Genomic DNA, 25,828 nt, shown 5'->3' with positions numbered 1-25,828 from the left:
ACCCTGAAATATGGGGAATCCGAATCCGAAGCATTCTAGAGCGTAACACAGTTTTCCGATAACTTATTTGGAGCGTAGTGCTCCAGTGACCCATCGCACTTTCCAGCAACCTCACCACCGATAAATCTACTTTATACAACTTCAGTACATCCAGGACCAAGATGAATACAGTACTAGATGCTCCAATCTGCCAAGGTTGTGAAAGAGAAGAAGGCGGGGGTGAAAAATTCATTTTCAGTGCAAAACGAAAACAAACCGGATGGTCTCTTCCATACTAAAATCCAAGATGACTGAATCGTGAATTTGGCAGATTGGAACACCTAGTGGTGTACCTATTCATCTTGTCCAGGACCAGGAGAAACGAATGCGGTACTAAGTCATATGCTTTATTTTGTAATCGATGTAGGCCATGGTGAGGTTTCGCTGGTTAAACACAATAACTGCATCAATTATGGCCTGGTCTTTGCAGCCATGTGTGTTTTTCTTGCAACCTTTCTGCTCCTCGGTGAAGAAATTGTTGCGCTCACAGTGAGCGGATATTTTAGCAGTGATAATTGTACTCAAGGTCTTGTACAGGCTTGAAAGGCAAGTAATTGGCCTGGATGAATCTGCTGTATTGCTGTCCTTTGGGATGAGGGAAGTGATGCCTCGGGTGACGAACTCTGGTAGCGTGTGAGGCTCACGTAGTACCTTCATGAAGCAATCCGCCATCTTCAGATGCACTGCTGACAGCTTCTTTAACCAGAAATTTTGAACTCCATCAGGTCCTGGGGCTGCCCAATTTCTCTGGTACCTCGTTGCTTCGCGAACGTCTTCCTCTTCAACGACAACGGCTTGCATTTCCTCGATGTCGTTACAGTTTCCCTCCTCTCTCCTTAGCCACGGCTGTCCGATGCGGTGTTGTACTGGCGTTTCCCAGATCTCAGAACAAAAATTAGTGATATGGGTAATCTCTGGTGGACCTTCACTGAAGTCGTGGCAGATGTGCTCATAGAAAGCTTTTTTGTTGTCACTGAACATCCGGTTTTGGCGACGACGTTTCTCAGATGCACTGTAACGGAGCATCCTCTTTGGCATAACACTCAGCTGCTGTCTAAGCTCAATAAGATCCATGATGGCAGCTACTTGACGGCATAATTTTGACGATCTTTCGCCATTTCTGTACGCAATTAGTCTTCCAATATTGGCTCGTTTAGTCTCGATCCGTCGTTCTAGTCTCCTTTTCCATGGCTGCTGTTGTCTTTCTGGAATTTCTTGAGACACTTCGCTTCTTGGCGTTATGCGGAGACCGAGACTCCTGGCAATTGCAATCGCAGCACAGTATACTATGCAATGCAAGTCCTCTAGGATCTGAACTGTCTACAGATGCAGTGGTAGAATGTGAATGTTCATGATTTTTACTGCATCCGTTAACTTGCATCTTCGGTATTCTGTGACGTGTCGAAAGGGTCTGTGTCACGAAATTGCGTTAATGCTTCGTCCATATGGTAGACTAGATCACGTAATAGCTGCTGATCAAGCTGTGAGTCTTTTGGCGTGGGTACTTGTACAGGTGGCTCCACTGATGCTACAAAATCTGGCTCCTCCCCCGCACTAGTAGCATTGAACATTGCTGAGCTTCGTCTTGACACATCGCTTGCTCTCATATCCCTTCTTCGTAGTTCCGTTTCCACCTTTTGACGAATTTCATCAATTTCGGCTTGGGAGAGCAAACGACACGAAGGCTTCGACCTTTTGCGGAAAGCCCCGTGTCATCTGCAAACAAAGATTTTTGACACCCTGTGGTACATCAGGTAAGTCTGAAGTAAAAATGTTATACAATATGGGCTCCAGTATGCTACCTTGAGGAACACCAGCTCTTACAGGAAATCTATCAGATTTAGAATTCTGATAGTTTACCTGCAGTGAGCGATCTGATAAATAATTTTGGATCAGTATAATAATGTACAGAGGAAAATAAAACATTCATCAATTTTACAATCAAACCTTCATGCCAAACACTGTCAAATGCTTTCTCTATATCAAGAAGAGCAACTCCAATCGAATATCCTTCAGATTTGTTGAGCCGAATCAAATTCGTAACTCAATGACTGATGAGTGGTTGAATGCCCATGGCGAAAACCAAATTGCTAATCAGCAAAAATATAATTGTCATTAATATGAACCATCATTCTATTTAAAATAATCTTTTCAAACAGTTTGCTGATTGATGAAAGCAAATTGATTGGGCGATAACTAGAAGCCTCAGCTGGATTTTGTCCGGCTTCAAAATTGGAACCACTTTGGCATTTTTCCATTTATCTGGAAAGTATATCAATTGAAAACATTTGTTAAATAATTTAACCAAAAAGGATAAAGAGCTCTCAGGAAGTTTTTTGATAAGTACCGCCATCGGGGGTGACAATGGGTCTGGGGGTGAGAATGGGTCATCGCTCTCACCGGAAGCCTGGATGTCGTAGAGCAAAATCGTTCAAAAAGGTCTCTTATATTTTAGTCTTCTTGCCCTCAGATACATTCAATCCATTCCACAACCTTTCTAAGTACTTGAAACAGTGACCCATTCTCACCCCCATTTGACCCATTGTCACCCCCGACGACGGTATGTAGAAAATACCATCATCACCCGGAGCTTTCAAATTTTGAAATTTGCTAGTAATAGATCTCACTTCATCCAACTTAGTCCCAACACAGGGTCAAAAACATTCTCTTGATTGAGAATGTCTTCGAAGATCCGTGTAACCTGATTCTAAATTGGACTAGTGAGACCTAGACTAAAATTATGGGCATTCGCGAACTGCTGAGCAAGTCCCTCAAGTCCCTCTTCAAGCGCTGGAATTAGCTTTTAAGTTTTTTTAAAAGAATTTTCGGTAATTTCCAAAAGTGTCTCGAAGTGGGATCCAACTTCGAGACATTAATCTCAAAGTTGGTATTTCTCAGAATAGCGAAACGTTTTTTTTAATTTCATTATTGCAAATCTCGCAAAAACTGAACATTGCAGCAATCATGTGATGCAATTGTTCATTTAGAAAATCAAAGTCGGAAGCAGACATGCTACATGAGTCATCAAAACGAACGTTATTTTCCGTTGAAGAATGGGTATGAACATCATTCATCGTCGATAAATTTTCAGAAATGAAATTTTGCCTGCCTGCAGCGATGCTTGCATAGGTGGGCGCGTTTAAAAAAAAAAATAGAATTCGACGAACTGCTCGTTACTCGGTGAGAGGTAGGAGCAAAATTTGTTCGTTGATTGTGGTGGGTATGAATTGCTGGACCGGCAAATGATTGCGGATTTTGAGCGTTTGAAATATGTTTACCCGGCGAATCTGGGATCCTATCGGAATTTCCCGTCATCAATTTTGCACGGGAATTCAAAACTTTTTTGCGCAAAGTACATTCCCATTCTGCAGAAATTGGATTTATGATTGCCCCCACAATTGGCACATTTAAATTTATTGGAATCTCCTCTCACAGGACAGGCGTCCTTGACGTGAGAGGTTCCACCACAAATCATGCATTTAGCATCCATGTGGCAATGTTTAGTTCCGTGACCCCACTTTTGACACTTACGATGACAAAAACACGCACATGGGACGTAATACAGACCTTTTCCAAACTTTTCATATTATTTAGTTCACTTTTGTTAAAGTGAACTATATAAAATTCTTGAGAAATACCCTGTGGGAAGTACCAGAGCGAGATTTCTTTGTTATCTTAATTACTTGGACTGGTGAAAATCCAAGTAATTGATAAATTTCAATTTTAATCTCATCCAGTGATTTATCATCACTGGGGAGACCTTTCAAGGCGACTTTGAACAATCGCTCAGTTTTGTCATCGTATGTGGAGAATTTATGCCGCTTCTCAGTTAAATACTGAAGAATACGTTTGCGATCGTCAAAGGATCCCGGCAAAACGCGGCAGTCACCCTTCCTGGCAATCTGAGATGAAACCTTTATCCCCTGAAGGTTACTGAAAACCTCATTCCCAAAGCCAGGAAACTCAACAACAGATACCACAATTGGCAGAATCTTTGCATGGATCGAATCACCTGGGCTAGAGGTAGATTCGATTTGCTCAATTTCGTCATGAATCAAATCGAACTGATTGCTCAGCTCGATAGGAGAAGAATTTATTTGAATGTTAGAGTTAAAGGAATATCTGAAGTCTCCAGCTTCCTTTTATTTTTTCCGCGCTTTGACAGGACGGTCTTGAAACCTTGTTTCTTAGAAGGAAACGTGACCTTATAAAAGGTTTTTTTTTCAGAACGGTGTCCCTGCAGGATTACCACCGCCTGTCGGAATTTTACTGCCGCATACGGGTCCAACGTAAAACGAAGGCACGGGTCCAAGCAAAGATCGCAACGGGATCAGTGGGTACAAATGGCGCTGAGAAGCACTGTTGAAATTAAAATAGATTCGGGTAGTATTGAAAACTTCCTTCCGCAAAGAGAGAAAGAACCGCACAGCACGAAAGCAGGATGCGATCTTGCACCTTTCGAATCATTAACAGCTTACGACGATAACCACACGACCCAAGCCATCAGCGTGAATAAACTCCTGGGAATGCTGGGACCGCTATCTGCTCTCCGCGACATTTCTAATGAAATATCACGCGCGGTGGAAATCAGTTTTCTCATAATCAGAAGGAGGCCCATTAGTCCCACCTTGATTTATAATAGCAATCTGAATAAGGATTTCAAAAGAAAAACATGAGTATCACTAGTGTCCAACCTACGAAGTACACCGTAACTATGCTATGCTATTTGTTCAAAATATCAAATCAAAAGATCAACTCTCAAAGCAGCTCAAAATAATTTTCTTAACAATTTGACGTCACAATACACGGTTCGAGGCCGCATCTTTCCATCCTCGAATGCGCCCCACGCTCGCCAAGTCGTTTTGCACCTGATCTGCCCACATCGCTCGCTGCGCTTCTCGCCGTCGCGTAACCGCTGGATCGGAAACGAACAGCATCCTTGCAGGGTTGCTGTCCGGCATTCTTGCAACATGCCCTGCCCATCGTACCCTTCCGGCTTTAACTATCTTCTGGATACTGGGTTCGTCGTAAGCATCTCGAATACTCCGAGTGCTTGCAAGTCCTCTTCGAGCATTGTCCATGTTTCATGTCCTTAGAGGACTACCAGTCTTATAAGCGTCTTGTACATACCACATGTGGTGCGGTGGTGAATCATTTTAACCGCAGTTTCTTCTGGAGCCCGTAGTAGGTCCGAATTCCACAGATGATGCGCCTTCGTATTTCACAACTAACATTGTTATCAGCTGTTCGCAAGGATCCAAAGTAGACGAATTCCTTGATCACCTCGAAGGTATCCCCGTCTATCGTAACACTGCTTCCCAGGCGGGCCCTGTCGCGCTTGGTTACGCCCACAAGCATGTACTTTGTCTTTGACGCATTCACCACCGTCCACCAGTCCAACTTTTTGTTGCTTCACGTTTTATGCAGGTGTACAGTTCTGCCACCTTTGCAAATGTTCGGCTGACAATGTCCATGTCTTCCGTGAAACAAATAAATTGACTGGATCTGTTGAAAATCGACTCCGGCTGTTACACCCGGCTCTCCGCATGACACCTTCTAGCGCAATGTTGAACAACAGGCACGAAAGTCCATCACCTTGTCTTAGTCCTCGGCGCGCTTCGAACGAACTGGAGTGTTCGCCCGAAATCTTCACACAGTTTTGCACACCACCCACCGTTGCTTTGATCAATCTGGTAAGCTTCCCAGGGATGTGGAATTTTACTTGATGATTTAATTAATTGCTTCTGAAAAGATTTAATTGTTCGCAGGTGGCAGTTTAGTTTTCAAACGCTTGCAATGACATCGTATTATCATTTATTCGATTATTTTTGAAAGCTCTGGGGTCAAATGAACGAGTCGAGTATCCGATGACGAAACACTTCGGTACCTTCCGGTACCAGTCAAACAGGTCGAAAAACTCATTGAAGCGCCGGCTGATTTACCGAGCTGGCTCGTGTAGTGCATAATTGCATGTCTAGGGTTTTGATACAAAAATGAACTTTGACGAACAGGTCTTTCAGGTGCATACATATTAAGGCCATTCCAGCAAATCGTTTAACTTTTCGTTAAAACTTGACAGTTCGACGGTTATTTCTCCGTGGTTAAAAATAACCCTGCTCCTGAGAATAATTAGATTTGACAGTTCGATAGTTAAACTTTGTTCGCGAGAAAATTGGCGCCAAAGCCATTTTGTTCCAAATAACTATCAATCTGTAAAAACTCAAATGGGTCGGCTTCGAAGTAAAATTTTTACCACGATGGGAAAATAGCCATCGCAGTATCAAATTTTCACTAAAAGTCAAACGAATTGCTGGAATGGTTCACAGCCTAAGTTGCGACAATAGTTTTGGACAATCTATATTTCCGGTGAGCAGCTCTTCAGCAAACATGGCTTGAGCAGCTATTCGTCTAGTGGTTCGATTCCAATCAAACGACAACGTTCCTCGTACAGTTGCAAGTTTACGGATCGCGCCACTTCAGAAAACAGAGAGCGTTTCTCAAAAACTTTCATTGAATTCAATTCTTGCGATCCATGTGACTTGAAAAGGACAACAAACAACAGCAGATGATTCTAGTATCAATCGCACGATGGAGCGGTAAAGTTCTCTAAAGCGAAGCGGATCACGGAACTCGTCGGTAATTTTGAAGATAAAGCCCAATTAACGATTAGCTCGGGCGACAATATCATCGTAGTGAAGTGTGAATGTCAGTCCGCTATCCATTAATTTAAGGTACAGTGGGGCAAGTGGGTAATTAACTTTAACTAACGTCGCTTAACTTTTCAAAAGGTCCTAAGTAACATTTTTTTCATGAATTAATTTGAATAGCGCAATCAACAGAACAACATGAAAGCTATTGATTGCAGTATTCAAATTAGTTCATGAAAAAAATGTTACTTAGGTCCTTTTGAAAAGTTAAGCGAGAAATCGTATATTTCATGTTCATCAAGTCATAAAAGTTGAATATAATATTGAAATTGATCATATTTATGACATAACAAATCATCTATCCAATCTTTATACGGCTGTGAACAAGATTTTTGTAAAATACTTTTAGGATATAATATATTTGGAAAACAAAAGTCGAGTTTCAATTTTCACTTGCCCCACATGTAGGGTAAGTGAAAAAATGATTTTAAAAGAGGATTTTCAATATAAGAACACATTTTCTGTTCATATATTTCATGCAAATGATAATTATACTGAATAGAGCATAACTGTGATCTGTTATGATGCTTTTTGACACTTCATGAAAGTCAAAGGGCACTAGTGCCTCCATTAAATGATTTTTATGTTTTTATGTTTTCTTTACTTGAATTTTTTTAGGTCTAATATCTCATCTCCATTTGTGTCTAACACTACTTTCTATTTCAGGTTTACAGTAAGATAATGAACCTTGGCGATAATGCAGAGAAATTATCTTTGAAATATTCATCAAACCTGGAATCATATTGTGTTTCATTAACAATCCACTTATGATTTCAGTAGAAGAGTCTACATTAAAAAATAAATAAATTTTATAAATTTCAACTAAATAAATCATAATTGTTGATATATTTGCAATAGTAGTGATTACTGTATTTAAGCTATATAAATAACATTTTTTCACGAATTATTTATCAAACGTGGATTATTTAAAATACCGTGCTGTGCCCTTATCCGTTCACCTAAGACATATGTTGGGATGCATTCATAGACTTAGGCTCCACTAGTGAAAACAAAATTGACCAATTATGTGATCCTAATTCCAATCATCTGAAATGGCATTGTTCATAATTCCGTTCATTCGTGTTCCTAATTCCAATCACCCGAAAAACATTTCATTTCTTGGAGATGCTAATACCAGGCATCATTTTTCTCACAAATCCATCTTTTCATTTATTATAATATTGCAAATAAAAAGCCTAAAATGTAATTTCTTTCCAAATTTAAAATACAATGAATGATATTTCCTTAGTATAGCCAAGTTGACTGTTTTTTCGTTTGTTTCACTTACCATTCGATATATATTCAACATTGATGCTGCCCAGAGGTGAACGTGCCCCTGGAGCCGGCGTTCTGATAGCTGCCCCGTTGCATTAGGTACCACAGAAAAGGACAGATACGATTCCTTATTAGAGTTTTACACCTTATCCTCAACGTAATTTTGACTAGAGCCTGGATACTAGGCCTTTAATTCTGACATGAACCTTCCAAAACAATGTCTCTGTTTGTTTGGAATTGTTCGTACCTACCACTGTTTCGTTCAAATTGAATATTCTTCAAAGTTCCGGTTCTTTAAAGTACCGGAAAACCCTACTTCTACGAAGTATTCACGGATTTCGGTGAAACATAACCTTATTTGCAGCTCAGAGAGGGCAGTGTTTTTTTTTTATAGAAATTCCCCAAGAAATTTCCGGATAAAGCTTTTAAACAAGAACGCCGCAATTATGGATTGTGCTGTTTAAAACCCTGTCCGGAAACCCTTTCTTAACACTGTCCAGCATTCACTTTATAAATCATCATCAAATCATTAACTGAAAAAACTGTATTTTCCCTGCACGAGTTGAAAAAGGTCCCATAACCTGTCGTCAACGGAATTCTGAATAATTCCCATAACTGGAAGACCGAAAGCTGCCTGCTTGCGGGATAGAATTTCAAATGTTCACCATTCATATGGCTTCATGTACGATGTACCTTTTCTTGCTCATAGATTATATTCTCAAACAAAGAATTTTCGGAATCCATCCTCCAAACCCAATGAACGGAATAAGGAACGAGTAGATTTAGATGTACCTTTATTCCGGTCAAGATATTTTTCACTTTTCAGAATTTTCTATCGGGAAAATACAGGCAACAATTTGGTAATACGTTAGAATGTTACCTGTTTTGTCTTGTTATGCTGCTGTATTTGAAATCCAGGGCAAATTTTCGCTTAAAAATGCTTAAATATTATGACAGACGTTCTTAGCAAGTGGGTTAATGAAAACAGTCAAAATGGCGCTCGTAGTGACGACCAACAAATTTTGTTTAAATTTTTACTATTAATCGCTTAAAATGACGCTGTTTTTCATTTCATTTCATGCATACATAACCATAGAAAAGTACAAGGATATTTTCCTGTTGTTTTTAGACAAAAACTTTTTATTATTTATCATTTTGTCTTGCGTGAACGGAATTAGGCGCTGATTGGAATAAGGGCACAGCACGGTACTGACACGCTTGGCACTTTGGGTTCCTGATTAGTATCATTTGTTTATATACGCTTAATAGCAATATTTGTGTTCGGAAAAATAGAGAAATGCATTCAGTGTCGGAAAATTTTCACTTGCCCCACCCATGGTAAAAAACAGGCAAAGCAATAAAAAATATTTTTTTCAAAACTTTTGATGTTCATATCAATATTTTTGTGGCTGGAATTCAAAACTACAAAAGAAAACCAACTCAATTGAATGTGTTATGTAAACCAACATAAATAATATTTGTATTCATTGACACGCAAAACAACTTGTGCAAAAGATAAACTTGAAAGGTTAATAATCTTTTACTCTGGCATGTTTAAATGGTTCATTATTTCATGTTTCACTTATTCACCGCATTGATTTGAATGGCCTTGTATGATTGTGAAGTGAAATTGAGTAATTATGTGATTCATCACTGAAATACTTGCGTTTTTTCTCTTACCCCATTTACCCACTTACCCCACTGTACCTTACTTATAACCTAGTCAACCTAGAAACCACTACCATGCTACTAATACAAAATTATTCACAATCTTTTTCAGGTTCTGATCTTCAACAAATTCACGTACGACATATTGGAGGCTATATTCGTGGTCAAGCGCGTACAAGCGATGATGGAGTTCTTCACATCCTGTCTTCAAATGGCCTGCGCATTCAAAGGAACTGGAATGGCGACGGCCTTCAATGATGATAACCTGGTTCGACCGATCCGTAAATTCATATCCGACTTCGTCTACTACTGCATGCTGGGCATCAGCCCGTCGGCAGCCGGCATGGTTACTTATGGTATACTTTTGCGCATCAACCCACATATAGAACAGGACAGCGAGATGTTACAGCAAATGACTGGATCGGATCGAGTGTGTTTGTCCGATTTGTACACCGAAAACATTGACCGTATTATGAGTGCGGAACAAATCACTGGATTAGATTTGAACCAAGCGACAAATGCTTGCCTTCATCTTAGTTTCACGTGGAGAAAGATGATGAAAGTTAAGCTACTGTCGGAACATATCCTGACAGCTCAAATTTCATTAACAAGATCGCAAATGCAATTCGTTGCCCACAGCTGGTTGCATGAGTTGACAACTGCAGACAGCTCAACGACTGCCTCTTCCAACGACTTAACAATTTATGCTGATGGGTCGTTGATACTTGTTCAGCTCAAAAACATTGTGGAATCGTTAACATCCTCGAAGATATCCATTCAAAAATTGGGTGCCGATATTACAACTAGCACAAATGCAATACTCCATCGTTTAAAGTGGGCTTCTGGAGCCAACCCCGAGCTTGTTCATCTGCTGAAATCATTTGAGCAGGCTTCTCTGCAAAAGCGAGACTTTTTGAACGAACAGCTCATCTACTTGGACATTGCTCTGAAGCATTGCAGCTCGGTTCTGAACTACCAAGTTGGTCGCATGCAAATCAACCGGCACGCTGAACAGGACCAAACATTCGTCAACATGATCGATAAATATAGGAAGGCCTGCACAAAGCTAAACTCGTGTTCAGCAATGGTGAACCAGACGGAAGTTGCTCTTGTTGAATTGCTGGATCCGGAGGGACAAATTAATCAAATTTGGCTAAATGACGTGAAAGCTTTGATTGACGACATGACAGATCAAGTGCAGACCAAGATTGCAAAAATGGAAAACGGTGCGCAATGCGCAAGACAAACTGCACATGAGTGCAAATGAGCTGAAGGAACTCATGGGCGCACATCACGCATTGGCATCGGACATCCGTAATTTACTGAAGATGAAACTTAAGATGGAAACAACTCCGGCGCTGAGAGAATACTTGCTTCGCTATAAGGCCTTCCTGGAGACGGTATCCGAGATTTACTCTAACGTACTGAGCAAGGATTTTACCGATGGAATGGTACGCCAAGCGAAGGAACAGGTTCGCAATACGATGCCGAATGTGCACAAGATATTCGATCAGCTGTTCCAGTTCGAACAAAGCGGAACCAGCGAAGTTGGGTCTGTCATGACCGGCGAGGAAGAGGAAACCGATAAACTGAGTGTTGAAATAGTTGATAAACTGAGTGTTGAGTCGCCCACCAAACGGAACCACATGAAAGGTACGTTCGGATACGTTATTGATCGGAAGTTATAATTAATGTTCTTATTTCGTTTCCCAGCTCATCGCACCCAAAAGGAGCAAAAACGGAATGCTTATGCTGTATCGGTGTGGCGTCGCATCCGGATGAAACTGGAGGGAAGAGATCCAGATCCGAACCGTCGTTGTACCGCGCAAGAGCAGGTTGAGTGGATGATACGGGAAGCGATGGATCCGGACAACTTGGCGGTCCTCTACGAGGGTTGGACGCCTTGGGTTTGAATTCTAGCACTATGGTTAACAGGTAAACTTGGTCGGCTAAACTCTTCAACAAACATCAAAACCCAGACGAGAGACGCGTTGCGAATGGGTTTTCGCGGTAGCGTGTCCGTTTTGGTTTCAACAATCTTCAGTCAGTAGACTGCTCACCATCGACGCGGGAGCCATTTGTCCGGTAACTGAACAGAAGTGGCACTGCCTTGGTAATGTTTGGGTTACCAAGTCTGGTAACTTCAAATTCCACCAAGCGTTTGTCCAGTCTGCACTGAAGCCCATACCTGAGCTTTCGTTCGCTGAAGCAATAAAGTCCCGTAGACACTTGATTCCGGGTGGATCAAAATCCATTGCTACACAGCGAATGATATTAGGTCATTCAAAACCCCTTACTTTAAAACTATCTTGACATTTTCCTATCATTTATTTGAACTGCAGTGTAGTCTTGGGTAATATTTTCCCTCAATGCCAATATCACGAAGCCGCGATCAGGCTGCAGAATACCTTTCAACTCTCTTGTAACATCATAGAAGAACCGGAAATCATGTTGTTTGGTATAAGATGAGAGCGGTTCATGGGAAACGCTCTTAAATATGGTATGAGTAAAATATTACTTCATTTATCAACATTGAAGATCAAAATTAAACCATGGTGAAAGGAACCTCCAAATATATGACCTTTTTATATTCATAGACATCTTCATCAATACTGTTAGTATTTTGTATTATTTCCCTTTTTTGATAATTTTAATAACCACTATTTTTGGATAATTTCATGGTTTTTATTTTCAATTCAAATTCTTTTTATGGTTCTTAACTGTCCCATCATTCTGGAGTGCTGCATAACATAACTTAACCCTTCTGTGTAACACTATGGGACAGATTTCCCTACTATTGCATTAATCCGCCAACAATATAATCTTCTGTGTCGTATCATTTTCGAGAATATCCCGGCCTTTACAATCCTATGAATCATCGTTCCAAATTTTCTGTTAGACAAGTTTATCATTCGTCTTAGCTTTTAGATGAAGCCATCTCGGCACTTAATAATTTAGACTTCGCATTAAAAACATCCACGGCGTAACTCCTGATATATATGGACAGTAGTGTATTGTTTAACTCATCGTTCGTTTTACTGTGAGTTTCTTACAAGTTCTGACGAAATAATTGATCACTAATGTGGATAACAACTCTGTGAAATCAAACGTGTCAGATATAAACAAGCTCAATATCTGGATTACTCCGTGATCGACGTCGCCTCATCAAACCAATGGTAAAATTATGAAACCAAAATGAAATCGAAAGTCAACATAGGCTCACAACAGATACTACAGCAACAAATTGGATCATGTCTGTGTTTGGCTTATGAATTCAAATAATATATATGTTGCTTATAAGCTGCGTACACTGATTTGTATTAATTTTGATGACAATCCTCGAATAATTATTTGCTAGTAGGAGAAAATGGCATAAAATGCTCCCACGGGACAAAATGACCCAAAATAATTTTCTTTTTCGATAACTTTTTTGACTTGAATACTTTTATTTGAAGATTAAAATTTAAAGTGGTTTCTCACTTGGCACTTCATCTTTATTTTGATTTTAATAATTGAAAATTTGATAAACTAACTACTACGTGCACTAATATTTACAATACGAATTTGGTAACCTAGATTGATACCAGCGCCCTAATCGCTTGTTGTCCAGAAGCTAGGCAACGGGCCCTGAGCCGAAGCGTTCATTTAATGTTTTCACCCCGACCAGACGATGCACCTCAGCAGTTCGTGTCCTGGGAGGAGGGTCGATGATCATCATCAGAAACTTGTTTTGAACTCGTTGCTGTTTCACATGATGAGTTTTTGCGCAGCTCTCCCAGACCGGCATGCCGTATTCGATCACGGGGAAGATTATTTGCTTTTAGACTGCAAACTATTTTTTCAAGGACAATGACGACCGGCGGTTTATCAAAAGGTACACTGCCCTTCTACGCATAATTGTCTCATGTTCTTCTTCTTATTGGAATTACATCCCCATCAAAAAGGATGTAGGTCTAAATAACGAGAAAGCCGCAAAATAACCAAACGCATATTAAGAAAATTTGATATTTTATTTCTCAAACTCGTACCCGACATTTTTTCATCTCACAAATCCATACCCGACCCGAATCCGTCATCTCTAGACTGCAAGTCTCGTTAATAGAGACACAAAAAAAAAACTTTCGCATTCTCAATCCCGTACTTAACTCATTTTCGGGACGCATGGCTGTGATATAACAAATCTATGATCAAGGAAATTCCATTTTCAACAGTTCTTTCTTCTTTACATAATGTTACAGTCTTTGGTTAAAACTATGCTATAAGCTCCAAGCTTCCTCCCCGCCTCGAATCGTATGCTGCGTTTACGGTGTTCTTTGAATCCTTGGTGATTGCCGTCGCGGCTGCAAAGCCAGCATCGGGCGTCTTTTCACGCACATCATGACCCCGTATCCGCAATCCTTCCAAAATTGCTTCGTCAAAACCCGTTTCATAGTCCACCCACATTGGAGCCAGCTGGTGATGGAGACGCCTGGCATTCATGACGGTGTCCAGATCCTCCCCGAAGAACAGATACCGAAGCAGGAGGGTAACGGTGGCCGTTGTGATTCGTGATCCACCCGCCCCACCAACAACCATTTGAACTCCTTCTGTTTGGTGCGTTACAATCGTCGGCGTCATCGAAGACAGCGGACGTTTTCCAGGAGCGATGAAGTTGCTGGGCGATGGTGGTAAACCATATGTGTTGACCGTTCCAGGCGACGAGAAATCGTCCATTTCGTCATTCAGAATGATTCCGGTGGATCGGGAACGAATTTTGGCTCCTAGTCTGGAATCGAAAAAATAAGTTGCTGATTGGTTGGAATATAAAATGCATGAAATGTGTTACAAATAATTGATAGTGCTGGTAGCCGATACCGCGTCTCCGTTGGCAGCTAATACACAAATATGCGCTGTGCCTTGGTCCTCTGGGTTGGAGAATTCCGCTCCATAGTGTGCATATTCGTCAAAAGTTTCATTATCATGAATTTGACTACGAACGTACTCTGGATAGCTGGTACTGGATAAATTGGCTAATAAACCATGTGCCCCCGAAAGATACCCAGGGTCTCCAACTCTGGTTCGTATGCCATATCCGAATTTGAAACTTTCAACTATTCGATGCCAGGTCAAGGGATCCGTTACATTCAGATCGTTATATCCATCTAAAACTTTTAGCATAAAATTTTGCAGTGATCCACTTCCGGGTAATGGAAATGAGTGCACTTGACTATTATTGCGGACCGTGACTGTTGAAGGAGCCTCCCATTTAGGTCTAAAATAGTGAACATAATTGCGTTATTTGAAAAAATAAAAATACAAATAATGGCACGCATGAATTCATGCACACTTACTCATAATTATAGAAATCTTCCTCTGTAAGAATGCTGTCAAATCCTTTCAAGTCTTCCATAAGCTTTGGTAACAGGCTTCCATTTTTACTGTACAGAGAATGTACACCTTCGTTTGCAATGATCTCTAAGCTATCGGCCAGAGCCAGTCGTTTAATATACTCCCCTTCCTTCCACGTGTTATTTGTTTCTGGATTGATGAATATCTCACGCAATGATGGTTCTGCGTGAATTTGTATTCTCGTTCGGTACAAAATTCGTTCCAAATATCCAGTAACCATGTGCCCTTTCCTACACAAATCTATGGTAGGCTGCACCAACGTTTTCCAGTCTAATTTGCCATATTTTTGATGAAGAACCCAATACCCTTTCAATTCACCGGGTACTGCTATCAGGAGGCCTCTTTTGTCTCTTGTAGAATTGTCCGGTTTTACGAACATATCCTCGGCCGCCGCAGCTGGGGCAGTTTCCCTTGCGTTCAGTGTCTCTACGCGGTTATTTGCTCTGTCGTAGATCGTCAGAATAAAACCTCCCCCGATGCCCATGCTTTGTGGGCACGTAACCCCCTCGCAGAATAGAGTTGCTATGGCGGCATCGGCAGCTGATCCATTCATGCGTAGGATTCGCGCTCCAATTGTTGCACACTCGTGCCCATTGGCGACCACTGCTCCTCCGTGTCGATCATTAGGAATGTGCTCAGAGTCACGTCTGGCCAAGCCATAGTATAACCCTCCGGCCAATGAGATCAGAACTATTGTTAGAACGGCGGAGGTGAGTGCGATTTTCTTTCGGTATGGATTCCTGCGGAAAAAGATACGAGAGAAACTGAAGTAAATTATAATAGGGTTACTGTTCTGTTTTTTTGGTCTCATAGCTGCCATATTTACACTATCAAAAACGGAGACAAGTAGGGTAAATTGACCAACAAGAGACCCTTCAGACATAATCACTTCTTCACAGCATATTATAAATATTACGAATTTGTGAAATTCAATCGAGAGAACCACATTTCAGAAGAAACTCCATAAAATGCATTAATAACAGATTTTATATTATTTTAGTAAAAAAAAGAATGTCCATTATAAGAAAGAAGCCCTAAGGGGCCCTCCTTAGGGCCGATGCCCACGTAGCGTTTTTTCAACGCTGCGTGCACGTAGCGTTGAAAAAACGCAGGTGTGCATCGGTGCGGCGACGCTGCGTTACCGCTTTTTCCCGATGCACACATGCGTCCTTTTAACGCCGTGTGCACGCAGCGTTGAAAAGACGCTACGTGGGCATCGGGCCTTAGCCGTGCGGTAAGACGCGCGGCTACAAAGCAAGACCATGCTGAGGGTGGCTGAGTTCGATTCCCGGTGCCGGTCTAGGGAATTTTCGTATTGGAAATTGTCTCGACTTCCCTGGGCATAAAAGTATCATCGTGTTAGCCTCATGATATACGAATGCAAAAATGGTGACCTGTTTTCGAATGAGCTGTATATTCAATTTTTTGTTGCAAAAAAAAAAAAACGAAAAATGAACATAAGTTTGATCCTTCCCGTGTGTAAAGCTACAGGCTACCGTTTTATTCATATGAGTTTTCTTACCAGAATAATTCTTAAGGTTTTGGTTTAACGCAATTCATAACTGTGGAAGTGCTTAATAAAACCTAAGCTGCGAGGCGGCTCTGTCCTAGTGTGGGGATGTAATGCCAATAAGAAGAAGAAGAATAGGGAAAATAATTTCAACAACAAAGTGTTATTAGTATTAGAATAAGGCGATTAGGCAATCTTTAAAAGAAATTGATTGGAAACTCGGTAATTGAAATATTGGGACGAATTGCCCTCCTTGCTCGAAAGCTGCAAAATCTCCATTTTTTACTCCAGGAGGTCCGATGGCGAGAAATAGGATAACGGAAATTTTGCACAATGGTTTCAATTGCGGGTAGATGTAATTCAAGTATTACATCTACTTCAGTGGTGGCGAGAAGGCGGAGCATGGAGTTGGTTTCGTAGTTCTTGGTAAGCAGCAGCGTCTAATCATTAAATGGATGTCGGTAAGTGATCACATCTGCGTGTTGAGCATTGAGGGCAAGTTTTTTTTGTCTTTATTATCCAGATTTTCAGCCCGAGGCTGGCTCGTCTCGTAGTTTGAGGGCAAGTTCCTCAACTACAGCTTGGTCAATGCATACGCACCAAAAATTCTATGAGCATTTAACCCTTTTCTTCCCATGGTAGCTTCCAACTTTCATCGAATAACAAAAGACGAATTTGGCACATGTTTATGTTTTCATTAGATTACTAATATAATCAATTTTGTGAAAAAAAATGTTAAACTATTGAAAGCACTCAAGTAACTATTGATTAACCATCAAAAACTATTTTTTTCATTTTCTGCTAATTGCTATGCTATGCCAAAAAACTCTAAAGGCATCCAATGATTATGTTTTGGTGGATAGTCGGTCTTCGCAACTTAGCGGCTACTGAATGAGCTCAAGATTCCCAAATCCATTTGTCAAGTCAACACTTCCACGTGTGTATAGTACACGTTCACATTAGAGGAGCGTGAGTATATAGAATGTCTGGCGGCTACACAAATCCTTCATCAGCAATTGTACTGATCAAGTGAGCGTACTAAAGGTCGTGGGTTCGAGTCCCATCGAGGGAAAGTAGTTAACTCCAATTCATTTTTCAAATCGTAATCTTCCACATAATGTAGGGTAAAGGATGTGTTTCGGACCACCCTTACCGGGGCTCTTATTTTGAACCACCAAGAAGAATTTGCACGCAGTGGTCCAAAATATGAGCAGTCGAACTGGTGGTCCAAAATACCTCCCTTACATATTCACATATGAGTTTTCAGAACATTATTAATTAATGTCCAAGTCGGGTGGTCATATCCGGAAAATAGGCAATTAACTTTGATTGAACCAAAACATTGTTCAATAGAGACCGGCGACTTCGTGGAAGGACACACTGGCTACACGCGGTGGAATCGGACCTGGCGACCTTAAAAGTTCGGGGAAACCGGAGGAACATCACGCAATACCGACGTTAATGTCATGCAACGCCGTATGGGTACCGCTAAACAGGTACCCAGGAAGATAGGCCAAGAACTCGATGTAAGGAGTTCTCCCAGCGCCGGATATCTCCAAAAACAAGACACATCTCAAAACGACACATTGGTATAGAAGTTTGCCCAATATCTTATGTAGTACAAACGGAAGCTATTTTTAAATCCTTCTCCTGCACTAAACTTCAGACCCCCATGCTGTAAGCTTTTTATAAAGTTTTCTCTAAATTTTGCTACTTCAGCTTACTTTGGAAGGTTGGAATCAGCAATATTCAAATCGATAAGAATCTTTCTGACGATGTAGAGATGATTAATCTTAGACATATTTTGGACAACGAATATGATTTAATGATCGATACCCGAGCAGAGGCAGATAACTGAAATGATATCAAACTGATAACAGGATTAGTTATCCTTATTATCATCTTGATATTTAGTTAACAATCATGTGATTAACTGATAACTGAATAATAACAAAATGTATTATCAATACAAATGCTGAACGGTCCGGTTACGACACCTCTCACCATCATTGTAATATCTGAGGCGAGGAACGACTATCAGGCGGTATTTTTTCACACACCATACAGTGTCTCATCATTTCTGTGGCACACACCATACGCAAGAAACTCACCGAATATTGTTCGCATAACATTTTGCTTGAAAATAAATAAAAAAAAACTACCTAGCCTGCCTCTTATAATTTCCACGCATGATCTAAGATTTTATACAGGGCGAATTTCATTTCCGACTGCATGTTACGGAAATACTACATACTATATGCAGAACTGTTCCATATTGTTAAGTAAGTTGGTATAAAGGGTGTATTCGATAAAAATGGCACACCGAAAATCTTCTGTAACTTTTGAATCGTTTGAGTAAAAAACCTGAAAATTTGAGCAAATCTTATTCATAGTGTATTGTTTACATCTGCAGAGTTTCATAGTTATACATACAGTGGTTACGATCATGTTGTCGGAACAAGAGATTGCCAGGGAAAAAAAATGTGTGCATCTACCATCAAAATCCGGAGGCGTCCCACCGATCGATCGCTATCAAGCTTGGGATTGCAAATTCAACTGTATTTCGTGTAATGAGAACCTTCAAAGAGCGTCTGAGTGTTCAAATGAGGGAAGTGAATGGTCCAATGGACAGTAAAATGACTCGGAGTGGTTCAACAGCTCAAGAAGTTCAAAAACGTGTCCATTTGAGATGTCACTAAAAAGTCCAAAGTGTTGGTTGGTTCTGTGCAGAAAACCATGAAGCGTGCTAGGTTATATGTTTACAAGATGCAAAAAACCCCAAACTGAGATGAAAAGCGAAACACCACTGCAAAAACTCGCGCCCGGAAATTTTACATGAAGTTGTTCACCAAATCGTGTTGCATCGTGATGGATGATGAAACCTACGTCAAGGCTAACTTCCGTCAACCTCATGGGCAAGAAAATTTCGTTGCCAAGTCTAAGTTAGATATTCCGGACGATTTCCGAACAAAGAAGTTATCAAAATTTGCAAAGAAGGCAGATGATTTGCGGATGTGGTGAAGTAAGCGCTCCCTTCACTACTTCCGGAACAATCAACGGTACGATTTACACCGAAGAGTTCCTCAAGAAGCATATTTTACCATTCATAAGAAAACACAAAGTATCAACTCTGTTTTGGCCTGATCTGGCGTCCTGCCCCTACGCTAGAAACGTGTTGCAGTGGTACCGAGCTAACGGAGCTAAATTTGGCCAAAATATATGAACCCACCAAATTCACCGGAACTTCGCCCGATTGAAAAATTCTGGGCAATTGTGAAGACAAAACTTCGCAAACATCCCAAAATTAGAAGTTGAATAAAATTTGGATAAAAACAACAAAAACACTGGGAAAATCGATTGTACAAAATTTGATGGGTGGAGTGAAAAGGAACGTGCGCGCATTCTTAATGGGTGATGAAATCAAATGAAACAAATGTTGCAAATCATAACTCATTAAAAGTTTTTCATTCCCTGAAAATTTCAAGAAAATCCGATAATCGGTTTGATTTTGGTGAGTAAGACCCTTTAAGTCCGTATTCGCAACAGCAATTTGTTTTTTTTTTCACTTTACGGAAAACATCAAACGTAAGAATTATGGTTTCATAGTGATTTACTATTCAAGTGTGCTATAAAACCATTGTTAGTACAGCGATGTTACTATGGCATTATCCCAACAAACAATTTAAGCCAAATAAGCTAATATTTTAGCTGAAGAAGGCTTTTTATAGACTGAGACGAGACCTGCAAAGACGGCTTCTTTTTCCTTGTTTTGAAACTTTTGAAACTTCGTTTTTCATCACAGTTAATCATCGATTCTCAACTGTGTCCTTGAGTGTTTCACCTAAATCCCGGGTAGAATCTTCTGAGCACAATAAAAGTGTTTACGGATTGTTTAGTGCGATTCACGGATTTGTAAACTTATTTTTATAAAGATTTTCCTATCGGGAATAAAACACGTATTTATAACTGTTCATCATAACCCATCTACAAAAAGGGCGATAAGCTGGATTGTAGCAACTACCGCGCAATCACAATGCTGAACGCCGCCTACATGGTACACTCCCAAACTTGATGCCGTCAACTAGCACCAATTGCAAGGGAGTTCGTGGGGCAGTACCAGGCGGGTTTTATGGGCGAACGCTCACCACGGACCAGGTGTTCGCCATTCGCCAAGTACTACAGAAATGCCGCGAATACAACGTGCCTACACATCATCTATTCATCGACTTCAAAGACGCATATGATACAATCGATCGGGACCAGCTATGGCAGCTAATTCACGAACACGTATTTCCGGATAAACTGACACGGTTGATCAAGGCGACGATGGATCGGGTGATGTGCGTAGTTCGAGTTTCAGGGGCATTCTCGAGCCCCTTCAAAACCTGCAGAGGGTTACGACAAGGTGATGGTATTTCGTGTCTGCTATTCAAAATCGCTTTGGAAGGAGTCATCACCGCGAGTTTGCATCGGTGGTGACGAAATCGAGGTGGTAGAAGAATTTGTGTACTTGGGCTCACTGGTGACTGCCGAAAATGATACCAGCAGAGAAATTCGGAGACGCATAGTGGCTGGAAATCGTACGTACTCCGCAAGACGAGCGATCGAATAGAGTTCGCCGCCGTACCAAACTGACAATCTACAAACGCTCATTAAATCGGTAGTCCTCTACGGACACGAGACCTGGACGATGCTCGTGGAGGACCAACGCGCACTTGGAGTTTTCGAAAGGAAAGTGCTGTGTACCATTTATGATGGGGTGCAGATGGCGGAAGGTATGTGGAGGACGCGAATGAACCACGAGTTGCATGAGCTGCTGGGAGAACCATCAATCGTTCACACCGCGAAAATCGGACGACTGCGATAGGCCGGGCACGTAGCCAGAATGTCGGACAGTAACCCGGTGAAAAAGGTTCTCGAAAACGATCCGACGGGCACAAGAAGGCGAGGTGCACAGCGGGCAAGGTGGATCGATCAGGTGGAAGATGACCCTCCATAGATTGCGTAGTTGGCGACGTGTAGCCATGGACCGAGCCGAATGGAGAAGACTCTTATATACCGCACAGGCCACTTCAGCCTTAGTCTGAATAAATAAATAAATAATTTATAACTGTTCAATATTAAGCTGTCCGGCTATTCTAGAATACTTTTCAAAGTGAACAATTTTGGGGGTTGTATACAAGACATTACCGCTCGACGTAAACTACGTAAAACCAAATATAGTGCATTGAACCAATTATTCCGCTCTATAAAGAAGAGAAGGAACTATCCCACCGACTCTACTTCCCAGCTTTAGCAGCATCTCCCACTCCGGAGGGAGTAGGGACCCCACTGTCTAGCAGCTGGGCAACGCCATTAATACACGCCAGTTCAACAATTGATAATACCCTAAAAGTAGGCAATTACCAAGGTTTGGAACGCGCTGCATAGGGGATGCATAATGCACAAGGAATGTAATTATCGCTGAAAAATGCAGAAATCAAGCAATAAAAGAGAATAGCGATAATTCTTTGTCCTCGTGTGCAGAGGATAAAAACATTGTTGCGTTCCATTTTATCTGCAGCAAATATAGAGAGGTAATTGTTGTGAACTTTTCAAACTGCGATGACTTGTATATGTCAGAAGTAAAACACAAATCATGGTTATGTTTATGCCTAAACATTGATAACTGATACTAACCAAAAACATCATCGAAAACCGACTATTTCTCAAAATGCGCGACAGGTGATCATTATTCGATTTGCTCGCAACAAGTTGCAATCGACGCGGATTGTGGTTTAGTTGTTTTCGTTGTGTTCCAGAGTTATTGAAAAAAACATTGTTTTTTTGCCATGAATTCTTTCACAAATTACAAATTACGGAAGTAAAATTCCGGCAAGCGGTGGTAATCCTGCAGGGACACCGTTCTGGGAAAAAACCTCTTAGAAGGTCACGTCTCCACGCTCAGCAATGAGCATTAATAAAAACAAGAGGAAGGGGGAGTCTCTGAATTCTCCACTTCCTTCAAAGAAACAAGGTTTCAAGACCGTCCTGCCCAAGCGCGGAAAAAATAGAAGGAAGCTGGAGACTTCAGATATTCCTTCTAAATCTAATGTTGACATTGTTTCTTCTCCTATCGAACTGAGCGGTCGAGCAATTCATACCCACCAAAATTCACAAACAAATTTTGCCGCTCGTCAACGGGTAGCAAGCACTTCAGTAAATTCCAATTTTTCCAATGTACCTACGAATGCAAACATCGCTGCTGGTAGACAAAATTTCTCTTCTCAAATTGAGGTTTATACCCATGTCCCAACGGAATATAACGGTCATGTTTCCGATTCAGGTAGCATGACTGCTTCCGATTTTGATTTTTAGACTGAACAATTGCATCACATGATTGATGCAATGTTCAAAGCAAATACCATTCTTGAAGCTGTTCAGGTTGGTATAAAGTACACACAAAAAATTGTTATCGGACTCCGTTTCAATGGTGTGAAAGTTCTAAATTGGAATGCCCGCTCTCTAAAGGGTAAGGAAGATGAATTATTCAACTTCCTTTCAGTTCATAATGTGCATATTGCCATTATAACTGAAACGTATTTAAAACCAGGACTCTCCATTAAAAGAGATCCAAACTATTTTATCTACAGAAATGATCGTCTTGACAGCGCCTGTGGTGGGGTCGCCATCGTCATTAATAGACGTATCAAACATAAATTATTTTCTTCATTCGAAACCAAAGTTTTGAAACCTTGGGAGTTTCTGTTGAAACAAATTTTGGACATTTTCCTTCATTGCAGCCTACTTGCCTTTTCAATGCAATGGGCAGCAAAAGAATTTGTTGAAAGCTGATCTTCAAATTCTGACTCGCAACAAATCAAAATTCTTCGTAATTGGTGACTTCAATGCCAAACACCGTTCATGGAATAATGCTCAAAGCAATTCCAACGGCAAAAATTTTATTTGAAGATTATTCTGCGGGATATTATACTATTCAATATCCCAATGGACCAATTTGTTTTGTACCAGTCGAAATCCTTCTACAATTGATTTAGTTTTAACGGATTCAAGTCAGCTGTGTGGCCAATTGGTAACTCATGCTGACTTTGACTCTGATCACCTTCCTGTTCCATTTGAACTATCACAAGCAGCCATTTATAATCCAATCAGTTCTACTTTTCCTTCTCCTAGCGATGATTGGGCTTTCTATAACACATATATCGCTAGGACTTTTGATGTTAATATTCCTTTGGAGACCAAAAGTGAGAGTGATAAGTCGCGCGTATATTTGACAAATTTAATTGTCGAAGCCAAAGGCATTGCAATTCCTAAATGTGAAATTAAATTCAACTCCATTATTATTGACGACGATCTTCAGCTTCTGATCCGTCTTAAAAATGTGAGGCGAAGGCAATACCAAAGAACTCGCGATCCCGCTTTAAAAGTTATTTGGTGAGATTTGCCAAATGAAATTAAAAAACGTTTCGCTATTCTGAGAAATACCAACTTTGAGAATAATGTCTCGAAGTTGGATCCCAGTTCAAAACCTTTTTGGAAATTAACGAAAATTCTTAAAAAACCTCAAAAGCCAATTCCAGCGCTTAAAGAGGGAAATAAAATTTTATTAACAAATGGCGAAAAGGCTCAAAAACTTGCTCAGCAGTTCGAGAGTGCCCATAATTTTAGTCTAGGTCTCACTAGTCCAATTGAGGATCAGGTTACACGGAGCTTCGAAGACATTCTCAATCAAGACCCTTTGTCGGAAACTAATTTGGATGAAGTGAGATCTATTACTAGAAAATTTAAAAATATGAAAGCCCCGGGTGATGATGGTATTTTCTACATACTTATCAAAAAACTTCCTGAGAGCTCTTTATCCTTTTTGGTTAATTTATTCAACAAATGTTTTCAATTGGCATACTTCCCAGATAAATGAAAAAACGCCAAAGTTGTTCCAATTTTAAAGCCGGACAAAAATCCAGCTGAGGCTTCTAGTTATCGCCCAATCAGTTTGCTTTCTTCAATAAGCAAACTGTTTGAAAAGATTATTTTAAATATAATGATGGTTCATATTAATGACAATTCTATTTTTGCTGATGAGCAATTTGGTTTTCGCCATGGGCATTCAACCACTCATCAGTTATTAAGAGTTACGAACTTAATTCGGCTCAACAAATCTGAAGGATATTCGACTGGAGTTGCTCTTCTTGATATAGAGAAAGCATTTGACAGTGTTTGGCATGAAGGTTTGATTGTAAAATTGATGAATTTTAATTTTCCTCTGTACATTATTAAACTGATCCAAAATTATTTATCAGAACGCTCACTGCAGGTAAACTATCAGAATTCTAAATCTGATAGATTACCTGTAAGAGTTAGTGTTCCCCAAGGCAGCATACTGGGGCCCATATTGTATAACATTTTTACTTCTGACTTACCTTACCAGGGTGTCAAAAAACTTTGTTTGCAGATGACACGGGCCTTTCAGCCAAAGGGCGAAGCCTTCGTGTCATTTGTAGTAGATTGCAAAAAAGTTTGGATATTTTCTCCACTTACTTGCAAAAATGGAAAATTTCCCCGAATGCTTCCAAAACTCAGCTTATAATTTTCCCACATAAGCCGAGAGCATCTTATTTGAAACCTTCAAGCAGACATATTGTCACTATGAATGGGGTTCCAATTAATTGGGCTAGCGAAGCTAAATATTTAGGACTTCTGCTAGATCAAAAATTAACTTTTAAAAATCACATTGAAGGCCTTCAAGTCAAATGTAACAAATATATTAAGTGTCTATATCCACTTATAAACAGAAAATCAAAACTTTGTCTTAAGAACAAACTTTTGATTTACAAACAAATTTTTAGACCTGTCATGTTGTATGCTGTGCCAATATGGACTAGTTGCTGCAATACCAGAAAGAAGGCACTCCAGAGGATTCAAAATAAAATTTTGAAATGATTCTGAAGTTGCATCCGTGGTATAGTACCAATGAACTTCATAGAATTTCTAATATTGAGACATTGCAACAAATGTCCAACAAAATAATTTCCAATTTTAGACAAAAATCGTTGCAATCTTCTATTGCAACGATTAGCTCCTTGTACCCTTAGTATAAATTAGGTTAAGTTTAGTTTAAGTAGAAAACATTGTAATTCCTACATGGTTTAATTCAACCAGAGGAAATATCCTAACTGCCAGAGGCAATTGAAATGTATTAATAATAACTAAAAGCGTAACATAGCAAATAAGGATGATAGTG

General features: G+C 40.3%; 2 protein-coding genes across 2 annotated transcripts in view; one reads left to right on the top strand and one right to left on the bottom strand.

The window, feature by feature from the left end:
- Positions 1–12,997, top strand: part of LOC134205441 (serine/threonine-protein kinase Smg1-like) — a 103,720-nt gene extending 90,723 nt beyond the window's left edge. The window contains 3 exon segments of the mRNA XM_062680682.1: positions 9,802–10,913; positions 10,915–11,342; positions 11,403–12,997. Coding sequence (XP_062536666.1) covers positions 9,802–10,913; positions 10,915–11,342; positions 11,403–11,602 — 1,740 coding nt within the window. The 3' untranslated portion in view covers positions 11,603–12,997.
- An 888-nt stretch (positions 12,998–13,885) lies between these two features.
- Positions 13,886–25,828, bottom strand: part of LOC134205442 (glutathione hydrolase 1 proenzyme-like) — a 129,581-nt gene continuing 117,638 nt past the window's right edge. The window contains exons 4-6 of the mRNA XM_062680685.1: positions 15,020–15,817; positions 14,515–14,940; positions 13,886–14,454 (exon numbers count right to left, since the gene is read on the bottom strand). Coding sequence (XP_062536669.1) covers positions 13,941–14,454; positions 14,515–14,940; positions 15,020–15,817 — 1,738 coding nt within the window. The 3' untranslated portion in view covers positions 13,886–13,940. The remainder of the gene's footprint in view (positions 14,455–14,514; positions 14,941–15,019; positions 15,818–25,828) is intronic.

Source organism: Armigeres subalbatus, chromosome 1, assembly GCF_024139115.2.
Source record: "Armigeres subalbatus isolate Guangzhou_Male chromosome 1, GZ_Asu_2, whole genome shotgun sequence".
Classification (NCBI taxonomy): domain Eukaryota; kingdom Metazoa; phylum Arthropoda; class Insecta; order Diptera; family Culicidae; genus Armigeres; species Armigeres subalbatus.
Note: the sequence above shows the minus strand (reverse complement) of the source record. Positions and strands in the feature narration are given on the sequence as shown.